Genomic DNA, 17,891 nt, shown 5'->3' with positions numbered 1-17,891 from the left:
TAGAACAGGAAGTGGTTCATGAAGGCTTTGTTAGCAGTACAAATTAGAAATTAAATATCCTTCAGTAATATCTTATTACCCACTTATAATACTGTTCACTTTTAGGAGACTAAGTGATAATGCAAATATGTATTTGTTGACATGTAGAGCTATGTCCATAGAATATTGAATAAAAACCCTTTTATAGGTCAGAGTTTGCTGTATTATATACCTTGGGGTTCCTTGAGTTGGTCCCCTTGGGACACTCTTCATTAAAACCCAGTGTGATTTCTCCTCCCTGGAGTTATGCATTCCAGGCAACCTGAGTATGGTGTAGTATCCATTTTGTCAAAAGTTATGTATGAGCACATGGGAGTTTTTTTGTGAAAATACCAAAAAATTAACAGTGGTTAACTCTAGGAGGTGGAATATTGATTGATGTTAAATTTATTTTCTTTTGTGTTCTTTTTAAAATAATTATTTGAATTTTAGAAAATGATTTTTACTTTTAAATATGTGATTTACTTCGAAAAACTTAATGAAAAAGAAGAAATCATGCCAGGTGTGGTGGCGTACAGCTGTAATCCCAGCACTCAGGAGGCTGAGGTAGGATCACCACTAGTTTGAGGGCTGCTTGGGCTACAAAGTGAGTTCAAGGCCAGCCTGAACTATAGAGCGAGACTCTGCCTCACAAAAACAACAAAAAAGAAGAAATCCCGAAAAACAAGAATAGAGTTGAATAATAAGAAAACGCTCTTTAAAGAAGGAAGTTGAACATAAAAAAACCCCTTGGTTTTAGATGTGCTAGAAGAAATCTTAAAAAAAAGAAAAAACCTGTAAGATTTGATTACAAGAACAGAAAACTTTCTCATAAAATCTCTCAGACATGAGAAATTATTGAAACAGAACGCTGTGCTATAGCTTTTTTCCTGGATTGTCATTGTTTCCTCTATCTTAAAACCATTATTTTCTGGATAGTGTATCTTCTCTTTGCTGGAATATCTTTAGTAACTTTCTAAATGAAGGTCAACTTTCTGAAACTTTTCTTTTCAAAAATGTCTGTACATATGAATTTGATGTGAAATTATGGCAACTAGATGATTAGGTAATAATGAGTCATCCTTGACTCTGTTTCATTTCATTATCTACATCCAGTTAATTCATCAGCAAACTCAGATTTTCCTTTAAAGTATGCTCAAAATCCAGTTACTTCTGAAATGGAATCCATAGGAGAAAATGGAAAAATGGAAACAAAGTCTTTGTAAATAGGGAGGGATGGAGGGGTTGAAGGGAGGGCAGGGGAATGGAGAACAAATAAAAACCAAGAGAGATTATGTTAAAGGTGCACATTTCCAATATAAAAATATACAGTGATAAAAAAAAATCCAGAGTACCATCACCTCTCAGCATTTTACTGTAGCAGCTACCTGTTGTGTTGCACCAGTCTCCTGCTTTCCTATGGTTTGTTTTCTATAGTTGGGCTGATTAATACACTGTTGAAAAACTGTGTATTTCTCACCTCACTCAGAATAAGAGTCTATAGCATAAGTTGGCTCTCATCTATTTAATTATGTTTTTTCTTATTATTTTGTCCCTTTTCCTGGCCCCCATATATGTCTGTAATTAAAAGTTGTATTTATTTAGAATTTGAAGACATTGTTCCCTTGCCTTTTAGTATCTAGTGTTACTGATGAAAGGTCTCTTCTTTTGTAGTTGACCTGTTCCTTTTTTCTTGGGAGGGGTTTTACAATCTTCTTTTTGTTTTCTATGTTTGGCAATTTGAAAAGATCTAGGATCTCATTTTATTCTTTGTGTCTCGTAATTATTGTTGGCCGTTAGTGGGAGCACTTACACCTCTCTTCAGCCCTGGGGAATTCTTATTTTTCTTTGATAATTTCCCCTTCCCTTTCTCTCTCCCTTCTTCCCCTCTCCCTTTTCTCTTTGGAATACTTGTCCTCTATTAGTAGGGTGGTGATTATTCTGAATTTTTTCTCATAATTTTTACATTTTAAAATTCTTTGGCTTTATATTCATTTGAGAGGCTGCTTATATATTACTTTCTATTTTTAATTTCGAGGTTATTTTTCTTACTGATTTGTAAAAATAACTTGTTCTTACTTTATGGATGTACCAACTTTGGATCTCTTAAGGATGCTAATTATGACTTTGAAATGTTATCTTCTGTTCCTGGAGTTGTCTTTGTTTGCTCTGAGTCAGTTTTTGAATTACTTCTATTTTCCTGAAAGCTGTCCTCACATCTGGTTTGTGCTAGATTTTTCATGTATTTAAGAAAATAGGTTAGAGTAACTGGTGGGTATGTCTGCTAAATTTTAGAATTAGGAGGCTAGAATTGGTTTGCAAGCAAGTTGAAAACCAGTCATTATTAAAAAAGAAGCTACCAAGGTGCTGTAACAAGAAGGGCTTTACTTTGTGCGTAAACACACACAATTGTGTTGTTCTGGTTCTGCTAGATGGTTTGTCCAGTGTTTTTTATAAGATGCTTTCAGGTTATTTTGCCTGGTGGTCCATGCTTGGTACATTATATGAGACCTTGAAATACACTGTAATTGCATTTTACAAATACTGTAATAGGGAGCCATTATAGATTCTGTTTTTTTGGGGGGTTGGGGTGGGTTGGGTGGGTGGTCCTGGGGATTGAATCCAGGATCTTGTGCATGCTAGGCACTCTACCACTGAGCTACATCCTCAGTCTAGTTTTTTTTCTAAAAAATTATTTTTAGTTGTGATAAAATACACATAATATACCACTTTAACCGTTTATAAATGTGTCACTCAGTAGTATTTAGTACATTCTTATTATTGTTCAGCCGTCACTACCATCTATTTCTAGGACTCTTTTTATCTTATAAAACTGAAATCCTATACCCATTAAACAGTAACTTTCCATTCTTCCTTCTCCACCAGTCCCTGGCAGCTACCATTATACTTTCTGTCTCTGAATTTGACTACTCTAGATAACTCATGTAAGTAGGATCATACCATGTTTGTCTTAAAAAAAAAATTGTGAGAAACATATAACATGATAAGGAAATAAAACGTATGACTTGAAATTTAGCATCTTAACTATTTTTAAGGGTTCAGTTCAGTAGTTAGGTATATTCACATTGTTGTGAAACAGACCTCCAGAAGGTTTGAATCTTGGACATCTGAAATGCTGTACGTACTCAAATGCCACCACCCTTTTTTCCCTGGTATGTTTTTATGAAGTTGGGAACTGAGTACTTCATGTAAGTGGATTCATACAGTGTTTGTCTTTTTGTGATTATTTCACTTAGTATAATATCCTTAAGATTATATTGTAGCAGGTGATTTTCTTCCTTTTAAAAGTTGAATAGTATTTTAGTGTATGTATATATCACTTTGTTTATCCATGTATCAGTGATGGACTGAGTTGCTTTTCACCTTTTAGCTGTTGTGAATAATGTTACTGTGAACACGGGTATACACATATGTCTTTGAGACCTTGCTTTCAGGTTTTTTGGGTATATACCCAGAAGTGAAATATTTGGATCATATTGTAATTCAATTTTTAATTTTTTGAGAACCCACCATATTGTTTTCCACAGAAGCTGTAGCATTTTATATTTCCATCAACAGTGTACAAAAGGTTTCAATTTCTCTACAAATTTCTCTTCACACTTGTTATTTCTTTTTGTTTTTTTTAATAGTAGCTATGCTAGTGGATATAAGGTTATAAATTCTTATGCACAGTTACATTTTAGCTAAACTAATCTGCTAGCCCTCTGAGAGATAGATGTATTGGCATGAGGGAATGAGGTATGGAAGGGCAGCTGGGAGCTGCTTGCCTTCACTCAGGTTTGTAGTGATGAAAGACTGACTTATGGGAAGATATAATTTTGAGACATGATGGGAAAGTAGAAAGAACTTGTTTGAATGTAAGAAATTAAGTGAGAAATGACATGAGATTGATTTTTACATTTTTGAATTCAACTCTAAGTTTGTAGAAATAAAAGGAAGAAGACAAAAGAAATTATTAATCTTTTGAGGGTTTTTTCCCCCGGTGGTGCTGGGGATTGAACCTAGGGCCTCAGGCATGTTAGACAAGCACTGTACAACTTGAGCCATACCCCCAGCCTCTGATCTTCTTTGAGTTTTTGATGATGGGAATATTGTTGTGGAAGTAAATGGCTGGACAGCTCTAAGTAGGTGAGAAAACAGCTCTGGAAACTTTTTTTGAGAAGTAGTGGGATAGAGATCATATAGCATTTCTCTTTGAAACATTTATTTTCCTTAGAAAAAATAATCTGATAAACTTTTCCTTCTTAATTTTTTACAGCTCTTGCAAGCTTAGGATATGAAAAGAGCTGTGTGTTGTTCAATTGTGCAGCCTTAGCTAGCCAGATTGCAGCAGAACAGAACCTGGATAATGATGAAGGATTGAAAATCGCTGCTAAACATTACCAGGTATGCAGAAAAGCAGTTACTACATAATGATCAACATAAGTTGCATTAAAATGAAAATAATTTACCTTTAGGTTTATAGATGCTTCTTTGTACAACAGATGTGTTCTTGAAAAGTAAGTCACTTTTTAAATGAATTGATTCTTATTGCTAAACCCTTTAGATTAACTACTTATAGACCAAGTCTGTTTTTCCTCCCCATTGTACACCGAGCACCTAGCACAGTGCCTGGCTCATAAGAGAGGCTCAGTGAATGTTGATTGAATAAATGTATGAGACAAAATTATAAACATTTATGGTAAATCCCATTTAAGTAAATGACCTAATTTAAAGCATTTATATATTATTTTTTTATGTTTCATAGAGTGAGACACCAGAAATTTCACTGGTGTCACAAAAATTAAGAACTTTGGCAAGAAAATAAAAGTTGGATTCTGAGACTTATGGAGAGGTCATATTTAAATTTGGTCAGGCATACAATGATCCTAAGATGGCTAACTCTATTTTAGTTATTAATCATTCGCTAATTTAAGTTGTTATTTTGTGGTAGTTGTTTATCATTTAACTTTTTGTTCCAGTTTAATATAATTGTTTCCGTATTTTATATAAGTTTACAATTTATTTTGTTTGGGATTTTTTTTTTTTTTTTGCTACTGGGGATTGAACTCAGGACCTTGTGCTTGCGAGGCAAGTGGCAAGGCCACTGAGCTAAATCCCGGGCCCTAGTTTACAATTTATGATACATGTTACATTATGGCATTCCCATTTCACAGATGAGACTAAGCTCAGAAATGAGTTTCATTTTCGTTTTAGGCATTCTTATTTCAAATATCACAGAATTCCAGGTATTCCTTCCTGTGTGTCCCTGTGGAATTTGCTTGTCTCAGAGGTGCTCTGAGTTTGATTTTTACCATTGTTTAAGTTCGGGGGAGAGGAGAGGAATGTTGTTTGTGAAAGTGAAAGGAAATTATAATTTAAGCAAACAATATACACCAAAGTTATGACTTGCTGTACAATTTCAATGGGCATAAATGGCAAGTATAACACACATACTATTTCTTTTTGAGGCTGTAAATGGCAAATATTTTAAAATATGAAAATGAGATGCAATTTTATTTAGCTTTTTGTTAACCGTAACAATTAATTGGCATGAGAGATCCAAGAAGTCATTTTGAATTATTTAGGAAATATTCTGTTCTGTCAGTCTTCACAGACACGTCGTATGAAGGATAGAAAAGTAGTGGTGTTAGACTTTGCACCTTGTCTAGGCCATTTGCCACCCAGAAGCCATTATGTGCTAATGGGCAAGTTCTTTAGTACCTCTCGACCTCTAGTTCCTTCACTGTGTATAAGGCTTGACCTCTCATTGTCTGATCTGTATTTCTGTTAGTCACTAACCAAGACCAACTGAATAATCCTTACAGATAGTAGTTTCATAGGACTTTATAAATGAATAAAGCTTGATACTCTCTTTTGTACAGTTAACTTTGAATTATCTCTGTGTAAACTGCATATCCAGCCTACCTTTTGATTCCAGAACTTTCTTCCTCTTAGTGTATATTTTTTTTCCCCACAAAAACAAAGCTATTTTAATAGTATCATTAACAAAATATCAGTGGGATGATCAGTTTAATGGAGAACATTTCAGTAGGGAGCTCTTAACAGCCCAACAAAAATGATGAGCAGTGGATAGTGACGCTCTTGTTCAGAGGATTAAGGGTACATCTTCATACCATGCTTATTTGAACAATGAATTTGTTTGGGAGCAAAGCAAGAGCATCAAAAAAAAATTTCATTAGTGTTTTATGCTTTCCTGTATTCTTAGGTAAAATTTGAAGTGTATCTAAAAATAAATAAGCCTAATGATTTTTTGCCATTAATTTATTTACTTTTTTTTTTTCTTTTACTAGTGATTGAACCCAGAGCCTTTGCATTGGGCTACATCCTCAATCCCTTTTTTATGCTTTGTTTTGAGACAGGGTCTAAGTAAGTTGTCCAAGCTGGTCTTGAACTTGTGATTCTCCTGCTTCATCCCCTAGAGTGTCAGCATTATGGGCATGTGCCACCATGCCCAGCTTTCCGTAATTTACTTTTAATCTTTGTTAAACCTTTTGTTATTTTATAGAGTTTTTGTTGTTGTTGTTGTTGTTGTTGTTAAACAAGGTCTTCTCATGTAAATCAGGCTGGCCTTGAACTCATTATATGACCCAGGCTGGTCTCAAACTCCTGGCGATCCTCCTGCCTCAGCCTTCCTCTATAGAGTTTTTGAAAGATAAGCTTATCATCTGTAAGTCAGTTATTTTAGACTGGTTTTGTATCATAAGAAAATTTATAATAACTGCACAAAGAATTTACATTTCAAATGATTTTTGTTTGTTATAGTAGAAAATAAAGTCTTACTGAGCTCTTAGAGATTTTAAAAAATGTTTTTTCCCCTCTTTAGTTTGCTAGTGGTGCCTTTTTACATATTAAGGAGACGGTTTTATCTGCCTTAAATCGAGAGCCTACTGTGGACATATCTCCAGACACTGTTGGGACCCTCAGTCTTATCATGCTGGCACAGGCCCAAGAAGTATTTTTTTTAAAAGCTGCAAGAGGTAACTCCAACTTTTGCATGTTAAAAGAAGTAATAAGCTTTTAAACTAAAAAAGTGATTAGAATATATGTTCTATGTAGACCTTCCTTTTTGAACATGATACAGAGATTATTAAAAAATTACAGCTTTCGTTTTTTGAACTTGTATTACAAGATTGTGGGCAGTGTTTGAAGGCTTATGTTGTGAAAGCTCAGTTACCTCTTCTTAGACACTAGATTTTGAAATAGTATTTATATATGTTTGCAGTATTATAAAGCATTCATTTAGCAAATATTTACTGGGTGCTTACTGTATTGTAAGCATTGTTCTAGTCTCTAGTTAAAGAGTTAATAGACAAGCAAGACTTCTGTTTCTAGGAAGCTTTAATTTTAGTGTAGGGGAGATGATAATGAAATTAATGACAAGATGATTTCTGAGTGAGATTGTTGCAGTGAGGAAAGTGTGAGTGAATTATGTGATAGTGACTGGTTGTGGTATAGAGATTTAGGGGAGTCATGTTAATTTTAGGTTCATTAGTCAAGACTGGCCTCTTAAATGAAAGGAAGGAGCCATCCAGGCAGAGTCCTTGGTGAATGGGGGAATGAGATCAATTCTTTTAAGACATGTAAATTATTATGAAACAATAGAATATAGGCTGAAAATTCACTCATGCCAGGTAATTAAAAATAAGAGCACAGTCATCATATGGAAAATGTATGAAGTAGAATAATTTTTTCTTTTAAAAAAAAGTGTATATTGGAGTAGAATTCATATACACCAAAATTCACCCTTTCAAAGTTTATAATTCAGTGGTTTTTAGTGGAGTAAAGAGGTTTTCAACAATTAGCACCATCTTATTTTAGAATATTATCATCCCAAAAAATAACTGAACATGCATTAATAATTACTCCTTATTTCCTTTTTCCCCATGGTCAGCAACCATTAGTCTATTTTTTAATCTCTTTGGATTTGCCTATGAAATAAATAATTTTATGCAGAAGACAATTTCATCAATTAGGATTTTTACAAATTCTAAACTTTTGATCTCAATGACTGTATTTACTGAGTCATGTATTAGTTTATCTCATTAAGTTTTAATTATATCATCATTTTTAATTATAATTGTCAATTTTATACTTTATTCCAGATAAAATGAAAGATGCCATCATAGCTAAGTTGGCTAATCAGGCTGCAGATTACTTTGGTGATGCTTTCAAACAGTGTCAATACAAAGACACTCTCCCCAAGGTCAGTCACTGTTTAATAAACGTGGTTATTTTGCATGTGAAAATATTGTGTACAAGAAGCAAGTTGAAAACTATGCATCTTAAGAATATTTGAAATTTTGGGTGGGGATTTACCTCAGTGGTTTCGCTGCCTGCTGTGCAAGCACAAGGACCCAAGTTCGATCCCCAGTACCCCAGTACCAAAAAAAAAAAAAAAAAAAGAATATTTGAAATTTCAATAGAAACATTTGAAGAATATATTGGTAGAAATAGTTTTTGAATTTAAGATGCATGAACGGTTCTTTTATATTTAGGGGATGCCTTTGCCTTTACTTTTTATTATACTTGTTTTTCCAAACTAAAACTCTTTCTAGAAAACTTTCATTATCTGTTTTCAGTAATTTAATCAAATCAAGGCATTGTGTCATTCTGAATCATTGGTGATTAGGTACAAGCATGAATACTTCAGCATGTTGATTACTCATTTTTAATTACTGTCCTGTTTTCTTAAAGATGAGTCATAAAGTGCAAAAACAGACAGAAAAGGAAAAGAAACTTAAATTCATCCGATACTTTGATTAGAATTAAATTTTGCCAACAGGGTAGCAAATTGGGCTTCTAAAGGACAGTGAAGGAAAAGCAGCCATCTTAAACCATATGTCACAGGAAGTGTCATGTTTAAATGTAAACTTTTCTCAAGTGGCATTTGAAAAGAGTGATCAAGGATAATCATTTGTAAATGACAAAACATGATTAGACTAAAAAGTTACATTGGAATGGTTAAAAAAGAAAAAAATTGAGTGAAATACATCTTTTAGTTATTGTCTTTCAGAGATGTTCAAGGAATTAGTTTTTTCTTATGGTAGCAGATAATATTTGTTACATAGGTAACATGTTAATAGGGAAATGGATGAATTTATAAGTCACCTTCAGAAATATTTGTAAATTATGAAATTGCAGAGAGCTTTAGGGGTAAAGATGCACATAAGTATATGAAAAGTACACTTTAATGAGAAAATGAACAGTAAGGAATTATGTGAAGATTCCTGGGAATTTACACCAAGAGCCTGGTAGAAATTTGCCCAGGACTCTTGGGTCTTAGTAGCATTACTTTTAAAAAGAGACTTGGGATCTCTTCTCACCTTTTTTTCATCTAAAAGACCTCATGTTCAGCCGCACAGTGTACCGTTACATCCTGTTGGGCCATTAGTTCAGTCCTGTTACGGAACGAAGAATGTCTCCTACAAAGACTTGGAAACTACCTCTGCAGCACTCCTGGTATTCTTTGAAAATCTCCTGTTTAAGTACCAAGTTACTCCAGTCTTACCTTGAGTACTGGCATGAATGCAATTTGAGATTCAGATGTCGTTATTTCCTTTTTACTGATAAAGCTCATAAGGTATTTTCAAATTCTAGTTATAAAACTGGAATATCTGCAAGTAGTGATCCAGGAAGCTAGGAAATTATTCACTGGGAGACAGAAAAACACTGAAGGTAGTAATTCAGTTTTTGATTTCTCATATTTTTGTCTAGACAGTGATTGTCTAGTATATTTCTTGGATTTTTTTTTTTTTTTAACGTACTTCCTGAAGACAATGAGGTTATAGGCTAGGATTTGGCATTTTGGAAGAGCTTCTATCAAATATAATGGCTGTTCTGGTTCATATGTTTGGATTTTTAAAAATTTTGACTGGAATTGTTTTGAAAATAAATTTAGAGCTAAATAACATTTTATCATATCATTAGCAGTTAACTTACTAATGCATTTGTATGTCTGTGATGTGTTTTTGAGTACATATTCCTCAAATATTAGTGTTTATATGATGAATCATTTTTGTATGGCTAAAAATCTTGATTAAGAAATCTCTTAGCACATGAATTTAAGTGAGAACTTATTTTGCTGTCTTTTGTCTTTTAAACATGATGAAACAGTCAGCTATAGAGCAATTTCATTAGTATATGTGAGTAATGGTGGTTTAGTTAACTCTGAGGGCTGGGTAAGGACTCATGAGAAAGCTTCTAAAGCCCCGTGCTTGGTATTCCTCTGAATGTCCATTCTACTTCTCTTTCTAATGCATGCTTTCCTTTCTTCCTTGTAAACAAATCGCTTACTTCATGGATTAATTGAAGTGAATTTGAAAAACCTAAATTGGCTTCAGTTAACAGTTTAAAAAAAACCCCTTAATTTTAATTGAAAGAAAAAAATAAATTCATAGAATTCAGTTCTTGCAAAATCATGTGGTCTTCTCTGTTTACATCTAATGACTAACCTATCTCTAAACCATTAATGGGGTGATTCTAATTTCTGTCTCCTTTTCCTTTTTCTTCCTGCGTCCCATGTTGTCTGTGATGGTTTGTTTGGTTGGACTCTCCCCTGGTCAGTATTTTTATTTCCAGGAGGTGTTCCCCGTCTTGGCTGCAAAACACTGTATCATGCAGGCCAATGCTGAGTACCACCAGTCTATCCTGGCAAAACAGCAGAAGAAATTTGGGGAAGAGATTGCAAGGTTACAGGTGAGTTTCTTGGTAATAGTTAGGTAATTTGGTTCTCTAACTTGGTTCTCTACCTGGTTTCTCTAATCTCTAATAGTTAGGTAACTTGGGAATCCTAGGTTTATTTATCACAACTTTTTCCCATTTATTACTCCTGTCATCAGAGATGAGCGAGTGTTTTCATCTTAAGGCTTTGTGTACTCTTTTTTAAATTTATTTTTATTTTTTTGAAGCCTTATATTTTATCTAAAAGTGAACACAAAATTTTGTCTTCAATTCTCTCATCTATGTTTATTTTAACGTAAAAATATTGTAAAGTAATTACCATGCTCCGTGAAGATGTGCAGTGCTTAACTTGTGCCTGTCCTTTGTGGTACGTATACTTCTGCAGCCTGAGAAGGACAGTGATTTACCTCCCACCCCCAGCAGAATACCTTCTATGTAGTTACAGCCATAGTGTTGGCATTGGGGTTGTCAGAAACTTCCTGTGATATCTGGGTCAACTTTGCAAGAGGGACAAGAGTTTAAATGAATTATGTTTTGAATATTGGTGCAGTAAAGGATAGGAAAAGTACTGTTAGGGAAATTCAAATATGGATTGGAAATTAGAAGATATTATAGAACTGTTTAGAAAGTTTAGTCTTTTGTAAGAAAACCCATATTGACAAAACTAGAGGAAGATTTTTTTAATAAAACCTAGGTTTTCAAATGTGTCTGATTTTTCTAGAAATTCAGTGTTGTTATATAAGCTACCTTTGTATATAAAAATGCTTCTGAGCTAGGAATTGCTGTGGGAGAGAATTTTTTTAAGGCCAGCATATTTAAATTATTAGAAATTTATTTTTTTTATTTTCTGGGAATTCTGGGACTGTTAGATTTAAGGGACTTATTTAATTTCTGTAAACCAGTCAGAAGATGACTCCTTTAATGTTAATCTAAGTATTAAATACTCTATAGAAAAAGGAAACTATTTCAGATTCACACAGTGAGAAGGTACTTTCTCAGTTATAGATCAAAAATTAACACAACATCAGAGGGCAGTTCCTCTTTCCAATAGGCATGAAATATTTTTAAATATTGATTTCAGATCACAGATCAACAGACCAAAAAAAAAACAAAAAAAAAGATTACCAACAAATCTTATTCTGTGTAGCTTTTTAATATAGTACCCCATGATCCTGATAGAGATCATTAGGTAGTCATACCATCAAACCAAGTTTCTACCCATTGCTACTAGCAAAGCAAACTATTTGGTTGCATACAAACCAGAAACAAGAAAATCCTACTCAGGGAAATGAAAACAATAGATAAAATGGCAGCAAAGGTAAAATTGCTGCCTAGGTCACTTCTGGAGCCAAGAACAATTGTACCTGGACTTAATGCATCTTACAAGTTGTACTTCTTAAATAATGGAGTTTATTTGGCTGCAGAATATAGATCTTATTGCTCATGGTGGAATTTCTGCAGCTGCAAAAGTAGTTTTCAGAAAGTTTTTAAAACATACAGACCATACAGATAAGATATGGCTGGGCAAGGTGGCACATGCCTATAATCCCAGCACTTAAGAGGCTGAGGCAAGAGGATCACTATGAGTCTGAGGGAAGCTTGGAGTACATAGTGAGTTCAAGGCCAGCCTGAACTACAGTGATAACCTATTTTAAAAAAAACCAAACCAAACCAACCAACCGACTGACCGACCAACCAAACAAAATAACCAAACAAAACCACAAAAACTAACAAAAACATAGATCTGAAGATACAAAAACAAGATTGAGAGTGATTATGTCACATTTATTTAACTCATTATTGAAGGCCTTTTCAAGGTGTTAAATTTAATTTCATGAATGTATTATTTGTTTTATTAGTTAGGATAGTAGGTTATAGGTATTAAGGAAGTTGACTTTATTAAACAATATGTGCTGAGGTATTTCGGGTTGTTGGGTCATAACATCTGAACTTTAGTTTCTAATGGTTCTGCATAAAAAAAGGTACATGTATGTGTATATGTATTGGAAAGTTAGAGATAAAGCAAATACAGCAAAATGATAACAGTTGTTGAACCTAAGTAGAGGGCATATTGTTACTTATTCTATTCTTTCAGTTTTTTTTAATTGGCTTGAAATTTTTCAAAATAAAAATTGGGAAAAATATATAGGTGTATGTTTTAACCCTGTCCCTCTTGTCTGTTCCCTCCATTCTTTTTCCCTATGGGTAATTTCAGATGGATAATTTCCTTTAGTTTCTTGTTTAATCTTTTCAGCATTTTTTCCCTTGAAAATAGAAGCAAATACATATCTATACACAAAGATAGCATAAATTCTTAGCTCTTCTCATTATCCTAGATATATCTCACTTTTCTCCTGTAACAGTGTATCTTGAAGGTCTCTATTTCACTATAGCAGTAGAACTCATTTTTCTTTGACTCTGTGTTGAACTTCATATAAATTAAGTGATAAAGTTTATTGCCTTCTTCTGCTGCTGTTGTGTGATGTCTTAGTTTGGACTGCCATAATATACCGTACACAAGGTAACCTGAAAAATAGAAATTTATTTGCTCAGTTCTGGAGACTGGAAGTCCAAGGTCAAGGAACCAGCATGGTCTAGTTCTGGTGAAGTTTGCAAATGTCTTTTTTTTCCCACATGGTAAAGAAAGAGAGCAAGATCTCTGATGTCTCTACTTGTACGGGCACTGGTTCCATGCGAATGCCCACCCTGGTGAGCTCATTTAATTATCTCCCAGAGGCCCCAGCTCCAAATACTATCACATTCAAGGTTGAGACTTCAACATATGGATTTTGGGGAGCAGTTAAGTCTATTACAACACATATATTTTAAAATAGGTCTCTAGAAATGGGATTACTGATATTAAAATATAAATACATCTATAATTTATTTTGTTGTATTTGGATTGTTGATCCACTTGGGCTTTATTCTGATGGGTGATGTGAGGTATGGATTCAACTTTTATCTTTTTCCATATGACTACCCATTTTTCCCCTAAGCCATTTACTGTGACTTTCTTTTGTTCACAGATGCGAGATTCTGACTTTATCATATATTAGAATTAAAAGTTGTTCATACTTTAGACTATTTTAATGCTTGATAGGTGTTCTCATCTCTCATTTTCTGAATTTTTAACTGTTCATGCTTATTTCTTGATTTTTAAAATTTTCCTATTCTTGCTGGTTTATATTTCTTTGTAAGAATTTTACTTAACTCTTTTGGAAAATTTCAGACATTAAATATGAATCACAACTGTCCATTACCTAGCTTCACTGACTTATCAGTGTTTGCTATTTTGTTTCATTGATTTCCTCTTCTCAGTTTTTGGTGTATTCTACAGTTTATCTTATATGTGACTTAATCCTTAAGTACTTTAGGATGTATCTTTAGTAGATAAATATTAAAAAAATTCAATCCACATTACAGTGCCATTATCCTGTCTAGCTAACTTAATAATGTTGTGGTTTAGATCTAAAATGTCTCCCCAAAGTTTCATATGTTTGGAAGATGATTGGATTATGGGGGCTGCTATACTCATCAGTGGATTCATCTGTTGATGATTTCGGTAGCTAAATGTGCTGTTAGGAGGTGGAGCCTGGTTAGAAGTGGGTCCCTGGGAGTATGACCTGGGAAGTTGTATTCTTGTTCCCAGCTCCTCTCTTTGGTTTTGGCTTCGTGGCTACCAAGGGGTGAGCAGTGTTCCTCAGCATTTTCCTTCCACCATGCCATTCTGCCTTGGAGCCACCCAAATATGGGTTAAATCCTCTAAAAATTGTGAGCCATAATAAACTTCTCCTCTATAAATGATGAGTGTTGGGTATTTTGTCCTAGCAATGGGAAAGTAACATAAATGTAAATTAATAATATTCATAACTCAGTATTATCCAAATATAGCTTAGTTTTTCCAAGGTGTCTTGGTTTGTTCAAACCAGGATAGATAGATACAAAGTCCTCACATTGCACTTGTTTAATATGTCTTTGACGTTTTTTAACTTTTAGCAGCCTCTTCTCAACTGCCATGTTGACTTTTCTTGTTCTTCACGGTTTTTTTTTTTTTTTTTGGTACTGGAGATTGAACTCAGGAGGACCTTGCGCTTTTGAGGCAAGGAGGCGATACCACTGAGCTAAATCCTGGCCCATTCATGTTTTTTAATATGAGTTTTGCGATGTCTTTTGCTCCTTTTGAAAATGTTTTAGTCTTTCTAAAATGAATTTGTATTTCTCTTCACTTTCTTTGATGAGTTGTTGTTTCCCATTTCCCATTCCCTGCTTTCTAGCTGTCACCCACTGATGTCTGGGCCATCCAGTTCTCTGTTCATACTTTGTGTTGTTGGCACTGTGATTGCATTCATAGATTTTTTATTTGATTTTTGTTTTCTAGCATGGTGTTTGTGGCAGTACTTCTTTTGTTAGTTTTCATTATTTATTAAAAAGTTATGCAGGGCCGGGGATTTAGCTCAGTGGTTCTGGCGCCTGTCGTGCAAGTGCAAGGTCCCGAGTTCGATCCCTGGTACCAAAAAAAAAAGTTACACAGTACTGCTCATTTTCCTCATTTTCCTTACAGTTTGTGTTGAGGCCAATGAGATACCTTTTCAGTTACTTGTGTTTGAATGAGATTGATTTTCCTGGAGAGACTCCTGTCTTGGGAAGTAAGCCTGGGTGGCTTTCTAGGCATCATTATATAAGGGCTTCTTCCTCTTATATAATTCCTCAAAATCTAGGTTGGTTTAGGAAGGCTTCCTCCTCTGTATTGTATCTGTGCTTCCCATTGCTTTTCAGATTGAAGCATCTAGTTTTAGAGTTTGTCTATTTTCTGAGTGTGTTCTTCTCCTTCAACCCTCATTTTCAGTTCTTACTGTTTCCCCCAAAAACCTCACTCTTTTATTTAATCTCCCACCTGCTCTTAGAAGCTCATTTTGGGATGAGGCCACTCAGTATCCAGTATTTCCTGTGACCTCTTTAGTGGCTTTACCAGTAGGCTTTGCCTTTGTGATTGGCAAAGCCTGGCTGGGAGGTGTTTTCTTTCTTTTTCATGGGTTTTAGATTTGATTCCAGCATTTCCCACTCAGAGTTGCACCCTCAGCACTTCCCTTTAATGCCTGTGTATTCAGTATACATTAGGTTGTAGTACCAGTTTTGTTTGAAAAAGTGTTTGACAAATTTGTAAATCAAATTTGATTTACAAATTTAAAAAGTTACATTTTTCCATTTCCTAGTTCACACTAAAGATGTAGCTTTTGTTTTATTTTGGTTATTTTTGTTTATTTATTGCTACATGTTGATCTGGTCTTTCTAAATTTATTATTGTATATTTTGTCTTGATGTTGCTACTAACAGTGGATTTACTTCCTTTGTTAACTCTTTAAATTGATGTTGTTTATATGTATTTAGTAGTTTGATTTTGTATCTAAGCTACTTCCTCATTATTTAGAATAGTTCAGCAACTCTTAGCTTTTCCTGACATACAGATGCATGACTTGCAAATAATAATTTTTTTTTTTATCTTGTTCTACATGTCTGTGGTCAAAGTGATGCTGGTGATCTTCAGTTTTTACTCTGATGTTGTGTTTTATTTAGTATATCTTTGGGGTTGATTTTTTATTATATTAAGGAATTCTTCTATTTTACTAAGATTTAGAAAAAATCAAGGATGTTGTACTGTAACAAGTACCTGAGATAATCAGCTTATGAAGAGGTTTATTTTGATTCATAGTTTGGGAGGTGTCAGTCCGAGGTCGGTGGCCTCATTGCTTTTGGACCTGTGGTAAGACTGCACACTACAGCAGCATTGTGTAGCAAAATCTTTGATTTCGTGGCCAGGATATGAAAGAATGGAAGGGGTGGGGTAGGGGTTCCAGTATCCTCTTCAAATGCATGTCCCCAGTGACCAGAAAACCTCACACTAGGACTGATTTCTTAATAATTCCACCAACTTTCCATGCAGCTTAGCTGGGGACCAGCCTTTAACACATGGGGCTTTGGGAGACACTTAGCTAAACCATAGCAAATACTGAATTTTTTAAAATGCTTTTCCAACATTCTATGGAGATACTTGATTTTATTTATTTTTTATTTTTTGGTACCGGGAATTGAACTCAGGTCCTTGTGCTTGCAAGGCAAGCACCGGAACCAGTGAGCTAAATTCCCAGCCCTGAGATACTTGATTTTAGTATATGTGCTGCTGAAGTGAGCACGAGATACTTGATTTTAACAAAATTTTTATTTTACACTTGATCTTAGCCAAAAGGCTGAGAAGTGATAAAATTTTTATTTTAGAGAAATGCATAAGTAGATATTCTAGTTTTAAGCCAATTTTGTTTTGTGTGTGGTATTTAGGCTTGCTTCCTGTTTTAATCTGGTGATACTGTATAGCTGTTCTCAGTATGCATTAGGATATTGTGTATTCTATAATCGTGGAACCCAGGGTTCTTCATGTCTGGTAAATCAAACTCATTAATTGTGTTGTTCAAATCTTCTATAGCCTCTCGTTTTAAAAATTTTTTGAGATGGGGATTAAACACAGGGCCTCATGTCAGTAGACAAGTGCTTTACCACTAAACTATGTCCTCATTTCCCAAATCTATAATCTTAGAGTCTTTTTGCTTAAGAGTGTTAAAAATCACCCGAGTTCAATCCCCAGTACCCCCCCCAAAAAAAAAAAAAAAAAAAAGTGTTAAAAATCTTCCATTCTGATATGGGTAGATTTATCAGTTTTTTACTATAATTACTTATATAGCTAGGGACTGTTAAATGCAAAATTTAAGAGGCTTTTTTATGTTCTGGTAAATTGGCAAATGTTAAAAAATTATGTACTGAATTTATCCCTAATAATGCTTTTGGGTTGTCTATTTTATCTGATGCTACTATTCCTTCTATTTTATTACCTAAGTAATAAAATTTTAGCTTTAAATTTGTGAATAAATTTAGATATGTATATATATAAAGAGAGAGTATAGCCCTTTGAGGTTCTTGTCTTCATGTAAAGGGGTGAAAAATGTACATTTCAGTTCTGTGACCTCTGTTGTTTTAAGACCCTTGTCTTAGGTCTCCATGGGGACCTACGACACATTTTAGCAATTAATTCTTTGGTTTATAGAAATAATTTAACAGCCAGCTTCCTCAGTGTCAATAGATGCTGATTGGTCCATGAATTTCTTTTACTACCCTGGCAG

General features: G+C 34.2%; 1 protein-coding gene across 2 annotated transcripts in view; it reads left to right on the top strand.

Moving 5' to 3' along the window:
* The window catches only part of Pdcd6ip (programmed cell death 6 interacting protein), a 72,731-nt gene that overhangs the window by 16,463 nt on the left and 38,377 nt on the right, over nucleotides 1-17,891 (top strand). The window contains exons 4-7 of one of the 2 annotated variants that reach the window (XM_087182145.1): nucleotides 4,298-4,425; nucleotides 6,866-7,019; nucleotides 8,145-8,245; nucleotides 10,606-10,737. In XM_087182145.1, coding sequence (XP_087038271.1) covers nucleotides 4,298-4,425; nucleotides 6,866-7,019; nucleotides 8,145-8,245; nucleotides 10,606-10,737 — 515 coding nt within the window. The remainder of the gene's footprint in view (nucleotides 1-4,297; nucleotides 4,426-6,865; nucleotides 7,020-8,144; nucleotides 8,246-10,605; nucleotides 10,738-17,891) is intronic. The other variant, XM_087182146.1, reaches the window with a different exon arrangement.

The sequence above is a fragment of the Heterocephalus glaber genome, unplaced genomic scaffold, assembly GCF_053883595.1.
Source record: "Heterocephalus glaber isolate CG9 unplaced genomic scaffold, H.glaber_assembly_v1.0 deba00001472, whole genome shotgun sequence".
NCBI classification, from domain to species: Eukaryota; Metazoa; Chordata; class Mammalia; order Rodentia; family Bathyergidae; genus Heterocephalus; species Heterocephalus glaber.
The sequence above is the reverse complement of the archived record's forward strand: the minus strand, read 5'-3'. Positions and strand labels throughout refer to the sequence as shown.